Raw genomic sequence first — 10,869 nt, 5'->3', positions numbered from 1 at the left:
AAGCACGGGGTGAGATGTATACCTGTAGGTCTGGAGAGACATAACAGCCTGGCTTTATGCTGTTGCTTTCTCAAATGGCAACCTAAGGTGGCAGGAACAAACAAGTGTGTTGCTGCAGTTGGCCAGGTGCTGCTGACGTTGGCAAGGTCTGTATTGATCAACACAGGGAGGCTGGGGAGAAGCTGGTTACAGTGAGCTTGCTGACTCTGATTAAAATTTTCCCCAGTCTAAGCTAGTTCAGTCCATAGATTTAATGCTTGCTGACTTTATTTGCCTCTCATGTCCAGGGGGACCTATGTCTGCCCGGGTCTTTATGCTGCTCCTGGAGGTGCAGGAAGCTTGGTGCAAAGATTACCCCTTGTTCATTCAGGTGCTTACTCACACAGGAGCCCTCAGAACTGTTGGCAGTGCCTTTCCTGTTGAATGTCCTCTTCTGTGGAACTTGGACTGATCCACCTTTGAACAAGCTTCAAGTGGGATGCCAGATGGGTTTATCTGGATTAGGGTGGGTTTTCTGTGTTAGTGACAAATGGAAGGACAGTTGTGTTACTGATGGTTGCAGAAATGTTAATACTGTGATGCTGCCTGTTGTGGGTGGCATGTTGCTGCTGTGGCGATATATTTTCTTAAATCATTACTTTTAAATGTCTTTTCTACATGTTCTGTATGTCATATCATTAGGGTGATAGGCAAGGATTGTACATGTGAGTTCAAATGTCTTTTCTTAGCTGCTATTTTTCCCATTTATCAAGGGGGACAACACCACTGTGTAGTGTAGTTACCTTGTCCTGTTTGGTTGTTTTTCACTAGTGCTAGTTAAAAGAGCTGATTTTTAGGAGAAGCAAAGGAATAATTGAATTCTGATTTTTGTTTCTGACACAGGCATTGACAGTAATCTGTTTCGGTGTATGTATTTAAAAAAAAACCCTCCTCCCCAAAAAAACCAAAACAAACCACTCTGATGCCCACTGCAGTGGTTGTGAGAAGCTGAATCCCTTTAACAATGCTGACTTGTGAGATTCCAGGCAGAGGTGTATTTGCAATGCCCTGAGTACTTCTGCTGTCCTTGTGTTTCCCCTCAGTCCTCTGTATCCTCTTACCCTTGGCCTTTTTTTAAAAAAAAAATATTATTATTATTTACAGGGAATGGCAACAACTGCTCAGAGATTTTGCCTGTTTAATGTTCTCCTTCCTCCCCAGATGGAAAATGTAACTCTTCCCATTGCTTCCCTCTCTTGCTTCCTTTTACTTTCTTGAGCTGTTTGCCTACTGCTCCTTTCCAAACCCCCGTGGTACTCCTGTCTCCGTGGTGACAAGGGGTGGGTCTCTGCTCTGTGTGTGATGCTGACAGGCGCAAATGTGAGCCGATACGCCCTGGCAGCCTGCCAGGCCACCCTGTGCCTGCCTTCCAGCACTGCCAGGGACTGCAGCTGTCACTTGGGGTGCCTGCACCCACACCTCCTGCCAGCCCAACTTGCCTCAAACTCTCCCTGGGAAATGCATGTGGGCTTGTACCACACTGGGTTTTCAAGGGGGGTGTGGGTTTTCTGCTATAAAATAAGGGGGTGGGGAGAGGAAAGAATTCGGTGCTTATAAATGGGGCTGTTGGATAGAAGGACCTTCTTACCTGTTCTTACCCTTCAGGAGACATTATATATGTACTGTGTCCTGCCTAATGTAGTTGCATACTTTGTTCATCTTCTGGGGTTTTTTTTGTTTGCTTATTTGTTTGGGGTCTTTTTTTGTTTTGGATTTTTTTTAAGTATGACCTACTCTGGTTATAGAAATCTTTGTTAAAAAAACAAAGGAAAACAAAAAAACTGTTTGGAGCAGCAGTCTGTGGATCTGGCTGACAGGGGTATCTCTGTTTCTGTTTTGTGTTCCCACGCTGCAATTTTCTTTTCCCTCCATCCAGATTAGCAAGGCATCTACAAAAAGAGGCACAGTCTCAGCACAACAACTCAGAATTCACTGAAGATCAAAAGGTGAGTATTGCTGTTTGCTCTGTCAAGGAGCTTGACTTGTAGATGTTGACGTCTGTTATGATTCTTGGTGTTCTGCAGACCAGAACTTTATGAGACCTTTTTAGCTCCCTCAAGATACACAGAGCCCAGCATGGCTAAAACAGTTGCTGTCATTGGGTGTGACTGATGCTTTGCTGTGCAATATTGAATGTCATGGATGTTGGTCAGTCCTTCATAAGTGGAAGTTTCTTTTCTTGTGTGACCTTTTGATGACTTGCTTATACAACTTTTGAACAATTCATGTTGTGAAGTCTGAATACAAAACATCTTGAACTGCAGACATGGAAGGTGTGTGTGGAGGCTGTTATCTTAACATGTAACACCTGACTGGGAAGGGTCCAGGCAGAACACTCCCTACTAGTCTCTTAGAATGTTTTGTTTATAATCTTACAAAATATTGGAATTACTGTACTCTTTCCTCTCTCCCCTTAGTTGAAAAGGCTGTTTCTTGTCTCAGCATCATATTAATAAAATTCTGTGACAGGATTTTAGAGAATTTAAGGCCAATAGTATGAGTTTCAACAAGGCCTCATGTTGGCTCCTGCACTTTGGCCACAACAAGCTCCACCAGCCCTATAGGCTTGGGGAGGAGTGGCTGGAGAGCTGCCCAGCAGAGAGGGTCATCACCTGGGGGTTCTGATGGACAGCTGGCTGAACATGAACTAACACTGTGTCCAGGTGGCCAAGAAGGCAAACAGCATCCTCACCTGCATCAGGAACAGTGTGACTAGCAAGGCCAGTGAGGTGATCTTACCCTTGCACTCAGCCTTGGTGAGGCTGCACCTTGAGCACTGTGTGCAGTTTTGGGTGCTGCAGTATAGGAAGGACGTAGAGGTACTGGAGAGGGTGCAGAGAAGGGGAGCCAAGCTGATTAGGGGTCTGGAGAGAGATTTATGTGGAGAGGCTGAAGGAGCTGTAGCTGTTCAGCCTGGAGAAGAGGATGTTGAGGGGAAACCTTATTGCTCCTACAGCTACCTGAAAGGAGGCTGCGGTGAAGTGGGAGTTGGCCTCTTCTCCCTGGCGACTTGAGATAGGACAAGAGGAAATGGGATCAAGTGGTGCCAGGGGAGGGTTAGGAAAAAATTCTTCGCTGATAGAGTGATGAAGCATTGGAACTGGTTGTTCAGGAAGGTGGTGGAGTCACCGTCCTTGGAGGTGTTAAAAAAACAGGTAGATGCATGCTTCAGGAGATAATTTAGTGGTTAAGGTGATGTAGGACTGGCAGTTGGACTTGATGATTTTGAAGGTCCTTTCCAGCCATGGTGATTCTATGATTCTATGAAAATGCTGGCTGAGATCTCATACAATCAAACATTTGCAGAAGAGTAAGATCTCTCTATCAGAAATATGAGGCCTTGGTGATTTTTTTGTGTCCTGCTTAGAGGCATGTTTTTTCTTAGGAATAAAAAATTCCACGTTTCCAAGTCATAAGACTGCTTGTTTGAGCGATGCCGTTGCCTGAGGATGGACTCAGGCCTGATTCTGGGCCTGAGTAGCCCAGAATCCCACCTATGGTAACAGAGAATCTCTGTTTTGAAATGTTGGTCCTGAAAACAGGTCCTGACTACAGAAACTGAAGATGAGCCTGATGTGTTTAAAGAAACTCATTACAAAGAAGTACACCTTTGCACAGAGACTGGCAGTGGTTTGTAAACTGTTTTCTTGACATGTACCAGTAAGAAAAGCAAAGAGCCAGTATTCCATGGTTTTTTTGCCTCTGCAAAGGAGACAAGTCTCATGGTCACTTTGAACAGTCATAATCTGGGAGAAGAATTGGGTCCATTTTTCCTGACTGGAAGGCTTGGGAGCCTTGTTCATGTTGGATGTCTGTTTACTCTTTGATTACTTCTGCTCTCTCTCCCTTACTGGTAGCTTTCTTCATCATTCTCGGCTATAGTCTTCCTTATAGCATGTTTCCCTTCTGTGGATCCTTTGGAAAATACAGCTACTTCATTAAGGTGAAGCTGTTCATCTCACTTCTGGAGACATCATCTCCTGTGAGTATGGGAAGCAGAACCACACAGGGCTTTGCTTCCAGATGTTCCCTGAAACTTGTGGAAAGGACCTTGGACCAGATTGTGGAAAAGAGTGAGGTCAGCCATGAGGGGAAGGCCTGGGGGGCTGAGGAAGTAGAGATAACTGGCCTCAGATGTGAAATGCACAAATACAATCATGTCTTAAGGTGACAGTCTTCTGAAAAGGAAAAATGAGTAGAAGGTTTGAATCTTTGCAGAGTGATACCTGTTTTTAAAGCTGGTGTATCTTACAAAAGCGATTGACATATCACCTGCTTTTCTTTGCAGATCAGCAAGGGTCTGATGCTCTGCAACTTTGAACCTGGTTATCAAATAGTGGTGCCTATTTCATTAGCCACAGACACTGCCAAATTCCCCAATGTTTTGTTGAGAGAATATTTTCTTTCCCTTTTCTACCTAAAGGAACAAAAATTGCAACAAGATAAGAGGCTTGCTATTGCTTCGAAAGAAACACTTAAACCTCTGTGCAGCCAAATCTTTTAGTCTGATGTTAAACTTCTTGCTGTTCTGGTCTTCCCTTTTTCTGCACAAGTTTGGCCAGTATAATCTAGTGATAGTGCCATTCAGTTGGTGTGCAGGAATAGAGTTTAGCATGCTTCTGGGTTTTCAAGCAGTTTGGTTAAGTACAAGTGTTTCTTCTCTCTTGCCACCCTCTGCATACCAAATCTGCATACCAAAACAGCTACTGTTGTTCAACTAAGTCTCTGCCAATAAAGTCACCAGCATTTTGTTTCACCATGGTTCCAGAAAGTCTCTTTCCCCTACTATCTTTCAGAGGTTCTGTATGTCTTACAACAGCCAACTCTTTTTTTTTTTTTTTTTTTTTAAATGTAGAACAGTGTGTAAACATTGAGGTTTGCTTGTCTGGTATTACTGCCCAAGGCTGTGCAAAGAATTTCATAGATTGGAGAAGGCAAGGCTGTGAAGCTAATTATGATTTCCAGTTGCTTGATCTATCCTCATTTCAGTCTTTGTGTACGTTTACAGTTAGGTGTTTTCTAAAGGACCATACATCCTGCTGACAACTACTATGATGCTGTCATTGTTTCTTACTCTGTGGAGAAGATTAATTACATCAGCAATTCCTCTGGATCAGGAGAAAAATACTTGCTTTACAGCTACAAGGAAAAGACTAGACTAGGCTAGACTAGACTAGGATAATTAACAGTACTGGAATCTTCACTGAATGATAGTGAATTTGAAGTACTGTAAACTACCAGTCATTGTGTTTAAATCTGGTGACCCTGCAGCAGCTTTAAGGAGGCTTTACAACAGTTTCATCACCTGGAAGTTGCATATATGGAATATTAACAGATACACATACTGGTGGATTTACAATGGTCTTAACATCTGCATAGTTCTGTTCTTTATTTTACCTTCAGTCTCTAAAAATAGCATCTTCATTCATGATCAGCCCCTGTGTTTTGCTACATGAAAAGTTCCAATTGTGTTGTCAGCTTGCCTCCAGCTATAAATTTGACCTTTAAAGCCCTCTTGTAACCACAGTTGTTGCTTCTTGAGTAACTGTGTTTGTGCGAGGTTGAGTTTCATGCCATATTAGAAAATCATGCTTTTTTATGCTATGGTAACTTGCTGGAGTAAGAGTACTGTTGAACAGTCTTAGCATGATTCATTAAACTGCTCATCTCCTAACAGCCTGGATCTCTCTTTAAAGCCAAACTCTGCTTTGGCTCTGTATTTATGCTAACATCTTTGACTGCATTACAGTTAGCACAGTTATTACACAACTGCACTGAAGAAACCTTTACTATGAGATCAACTGACTTTTTCCCTTTCTAGTAATGAATCTTAACTATTTTAAACTAGCAAAGTTAATTATGGCTTCAGTCTCTAATGAGGTGCAGAATGTTTTCCCTGCTGCAGAAATGAGCCTTTGCGTGGGACAATTGCAGCTGAAAATGATAGCAGTGTTTAGCTGCATTTTTAACTTTTGGGTTGGGTGTGGTCCCTCAAAAAAATAGTTATGAATAATGCCTGCTGGGAGCTTGCCATAATTTAACAAATTCCATATAAAACCTATTCTTTACTATTTTAAGACTCCCAAACTCTGTTCAGTTAATATGTTTCAAGAGGCATTATTGCCCTTCAGCCCCCAGGAGCCAGAGGACACACATTTTGTATTGCTGTTTGTCCTGTTTGGGCAGTGCCTAGTTCAGGCAGTTTTAAGAGTATGCAGTTATGAATCAGCAGGACTGGAAACAGGGGCATTGCTGAACATGTTGGTGAATTGACAAAGAAGATAGGTGTTGAGCAGTGCGTCTTGCTACCTCATTTACAGTGTGGGCTTAAATCTTCATGTGGCACTGGGAGGGGAAGAGCCATGTGCAAGTCTGCTCACACATTCTGATACTGTGGTGAGACACTGAGACTGTACTGGCACCCTGTGAATTTATAGCCCTCTCACTGTGGCACAGTCAGAAGGATGTTGATCTAACATGGAATGGGCGTGCTCTTTGTTCAGCAGTCAACACTCAAACCATTGGAACTGCTGGGTTTTTGCAAATGGTGGATCTGTAGTTAAACCCTAGTGAACCTCTGGATTACTTTCTTTTACTTCACACCTTCCTCTTTAAGGTTCAACCTTTGCAAAAGTATCTTTCCAGAAGTTCTCAAACCTAAGATTTGAGATCTTTGCTTTAACAAAAGCAAAATATTGTTTTTGTTAAACTGCAGCTGATTTGGCAGATTCTCATGCTAGGGACTAAGAATCTGCTTCTGTAGTACTACCTGGTGTCCTCCCATCCAGTTTGAAGGTACATAAAATCCACAAACCCATGTGTGCAGTGTGGGTCAGAGGGTGTCAAAATTAATTCAGAACTGTATGTACTCCTTTCTTTTTAAAAACATCTATGGTTTTCCAAGTTATGCTGGAGAGCCAGTTATGGATCTCTGTTATGTAGCAGAATTTATTGGGGGGAGCTGAACCTAGACTACAAAACGAACCTCCACAGAAATGGAGCTGTGCAAGCATATGGTCCATGCTGCTTCATATTGAAATTCCCAAACAGCACACTGCTGCACATGCTACATCCTGGGCAGAGGAGGGAACAATGGGCATCCATTGCTAAGACATATCACTTGCTGCTTTCTTGGAAGCTGCCAAAAGAACTGAATTTTTAGTAAGACCTCCATACAATGTACAGTAAAATAAACTATGAAGATGTAAAGTTTGGGCTAGTGCCATTTTGTAACAGCCTTGAAAATGAGATACCATTTGAGGAGAACAGCTTTGATGAATCACTGGTGGCAGATGAAAATCAGGTATCTGAGGCTTTTACATGCTCCAGCTGTTGGCTTTGCATTTGAGGTTTTCTGATGTACTTACGATTCAGCTCCTGGACTCTTTCAACTTTCAGTGTGGTGTAAGGTGCATTGAAACCAGAGTCACTTTGCTTTTAGCCCAGCCTATTTAAGGAATAAGTGGTGGTCCAGGAGCCGATGGAGAAATGGTTCTTAGTGAAATTTGAGTCCAGGAGAGTGAAGGCAGATGACTGGGGAAGGTAGCTGTGAAAGCATGCATGTTTTTCATCTGCTGTTAACAAACCCCTTGGAGCCCTAAACTGTAAATCTCCTCTAAAGGAAGTTTTGGCTTTTGGCTGATAGCATGTAACTTGCAAAGTGCCCATACTCTTGAAGCTCTTTGTTGCTAGAGTTGTGCTCTACAAAGTCTTTTTGTCCCCTTGCATCCAGCTTCGAGGGATCTGTTTCTATACTGCCTGGTTTAAAAGCAGAGAATGAGTTACAGGTGCATATTTCAACTGTTATCTTCCTTCTGAGGGGAAATCTTATTTTGAAAATAACCTGCTTTTCTTTATGGCTTCATTGTTGCTATTTTTCTTGCCCTATTGCTATTTTTTCTTGTTCACAGAGCATTTTGAATCAAGGCAATTTGGCCTTGATCTCTGTAGGTAGACTTATTTTTTATTCATTAAAAACTTAGTTAATGAGCAAACTTGAGATTGTCAAGCAAGGTAAAATAAACCATGCAGTTGTGTCCACTTGATATCAGCTACAGGAGTCTGAATTCCTGTTATTTTTTCAGCTGGTAGTAGTCAAACCATGATTGTTGCTGGAGCTTCTTACTTTGTGAGACGTAGAAGCATAAGTAGCGCTGTCTTCCAACTAAGTGATGCTCTGTTTGTAGACCCTTTGTTCTACGTTTTTAAATAAAAATGAGATACTACTACACAGTTCTGTTGAGAGGTATCTTACATAACTGACAAATTTGGAACGAAGAATCTAATTGATGCTTCACTCAGCTTTTAGGCATCTTAAAATTATAAAACTAGAAAGAGAGATAATCCAGCTTTATATTTGCTCTCCCACCAAAATCCACAAAAGCAGACCGTGTTTTTCAGTGTTGAGATAGTGGCTTCAAGACATCCCTCCTCAGAAGTTACTGGTCTTCTGAGATTGTAAACCTGATAGAAGAACTGTGGGCATGACTCCTAAAAGCAAATTAGAACAAAACACTCAAGTTCTCAGAAGGTGATACACTGGTTGGTTTGAATTGAATTTTTCTTTCTTTCCCCTATCACCTCAGAGCAGTTGAGTTTATAAACAATGTATGATGTGGTAGGCTTTATAACAGCTTCTACTGAGTGAATGACCCCCATCTGTGTTCATGAGCTGCAGGAGGGAGTTAAGTGGCAAATGTCTGTTTTATCTGTTGCACTTTCAGAAGATACTGTGTATAAAAATGCTTTCGATGCTGAATTACCTGGTACCAAATAACAGAGCTGAAATCTTTGGAAGAAAAAGCAATTGTTCATACTTAGATTTTTAAAAAAATGTGAATATGGAAGAATACCATTTCAGTACTAAATGAAGTTTTGGGGTTTTTTTCTCTTTCAGAAAACCATAGCTAAAATTGCAACATGCTTGGAACTGAGAAGTGCAGCTTTACAGGTATAGCTCCTTTTCCTGTGTGACTTCATAATATAGTGAAAGGTAACTGTAGATCTTTTTAAAGCTAGTTTAGCGTCTTTAGTCATAACTAGAACTTCTGCAAACAAGGTGAACAAACCCTTGAACACTTGGACTCTCCAGGTTGTCAACATGATATCCCAGGCGGTGCCTTAAAAGCCTTCAATTGCTTTATATTAGCATGTGTTAGGGTTTGTACAGGAATTTAACTGCAGTTTTTGTGTCTTTGCTTCTTTGCCTCATTTTCCTCCTTCAGAATTGATTAGTTTTTCTTCCTAACCTGTGTGCAAGGGTAAAACAATTCCCAGAGTGACCCTTGCAGTAATTCAGCTGCTTCATAAAATCACAGTAGGGCATGAAGAAGAATGTGTGCATAGAATAAAGATTAATTTGCAGCCATCATGAAAAGTGGCGGTACTTTAGGCAATTGCATGAAAATAATTATTTAAGAGCTGCTCTTTGGCTTGTTTTGTTTGGGGTTTTTCTTGTTTTTGTTTTTTTTTCTTTCTGAACTGAAAGTAGGTGTCACAGAATTGAATTTCTTTTTATCTCAGCATAGTCTTATCCCCAAAGCAAAAGGGAAATGAGACAAATATCCTACAGAGTGTGGGTAGAGTTTTTATAACTTTGTGATAGGACACTAGAACTGCTCATCCACTTCACTTTGGGTAGTGTTTTACTTGATTCAGTTTTATGGTTTCTTAGCAGAGATTAAAGCAGTTAGTGAGTGTGATCATCTTTTTGCATTCTTCTAACAGTGTGGTTATAGCTGCTTTACTCTCTCTGTAGTCTGGCCGAAGGTCCCTGTTGACACTTGGGCAAAATCAAGAAAAAAACCTGTTGGGCCTTAAAGAAATGTTGAAAACAATGGGTAATCTTAAGAGATGCCAAGGGTGCAATGATGCAATAGGTAAGACCTTGCCCTCTGCCTAAAAGAGGATGTACAGTGTCAATCCTCTTGTTTGTACCACTTCTATTATTCCAGCTCTGCCACTTGTCATCTCAGAATAGACTAGTTCAGCTTGTCAGAGTGTTGGTGAACTACCTCAGAACTAGAAATTGAAAACTTTTCTGTTAAATTGGTGAGTCAAATAGTCGTACTGTGAAGCAGACATATACTACAGGTCAGATGAGGGAATTGAACCATCAGAGTTGGTGAGGGAGAGATGGGAATCTCTCTTCCATTTGCAGTGAGCTCTTAGCTCAGTATTTTGTCAAGCTCCTCCTATACACTTTAATTTCTGTTACAGTTACAAGTTGGACATGTGTTTTGAACCTTTTGAATGCTTTTGAATGTTTTGAATGCTCTTGTCAGAATATCATTTTGCAGTGCAGTGTTAGAGCTATCTTGCTACAGATTAACTTGACTGGGGAAGAATTCAAATGAGTCCTTCTGCTTTAATGTTGCTATGTCTAATAAGTATGAAAGACTAACTAGTTGTTTTAAAAATATTTATCTTAGATTAGAGCTTGGAATGTGGGATAAGTTTGTTGTCAATAAATGAGAAGTAATGTACTTTCTGCTGAACCTCCTCCTCTATTGGGGAGCTTTTGTTTGGTTTTTTTTAAGACAGCTTTGAAGTAACTTAGTTCACTTGAACAAAGGAAGCACCTTGCATGCTTATTCTAAGCTGTGGTAGCTCAGTCTTAGGGGAAGGTGAACAGTAAACTCTAACTCTTTCTTTGTAATGTCCTAGTCCAACCAATCACAGGATGAATTTAAGCTTGAGGATCTGAAGAAGTTGGAACCAAGTAAGTAGTATCTTTGTATCTTAAGTGACATTTATCGTTACAGTGGAAAATAAGGCAGCGTCATGAATGCTGATTGACCACAGTGTGGTTTGGCAGCAATGTTGGGCTTA

General features: G+C 41.2%; 1 protein-coding gene across 7 annotated transcripts in view; it reads left to right on the top strand.

Moving 5' to 3' along the window:
* AIDA (axin interactor, dorsalization associated) overlaps positions 1-10,869 on the top strand; it is a 28,987-nt gene that overhangs the window by 2,302 nt on the left and 15,816 nt on the right. For 4 of the 7 annotated variants that reach the window (XM_071739736.1, XM_071739735.1, XM_071739738.1 and 1 more), the window contains exons 2-4: positions 1,916-1,985; positions 8,936-8,989; positions 10,705-10,759. In XM_071739736.1, coding sequence (XP_071595837.1) covers positions 1,916-1,985; positions 8,936-8,989; positions 10,705-10,759 — 179 coding nt within the window. Of the gene's footprint in view, positions 1-1,143; positions 1,210-1,915; positions 1,986-8,935; positions 8,990-10,704; positions 10,760-10,869 lie in introns of all 7 variants that reach the window. The other 3 variants (XM_071739737.1, XM_071739733.1, XM_071739732.1) reach the window with 1 other exon arrangement.

Source organism: Heliangelus exortis, chromosome 3, assembly GCF_036169615.1.
Source record: "Heliangelus exortis chromosome 3, bHelExo1.hap1, whole genome shotgun sequence".
In the NCBI taxonomy this organism is placed as follows: Eukaryota; Metazoa; Chordata; class Aves; order Apodiformes; family Trochilidae; genus Heliangelus; species Heliangelus exortis.
This window is presented reverse-complemented; position numbering and strand designations above follow the sequence as displayed.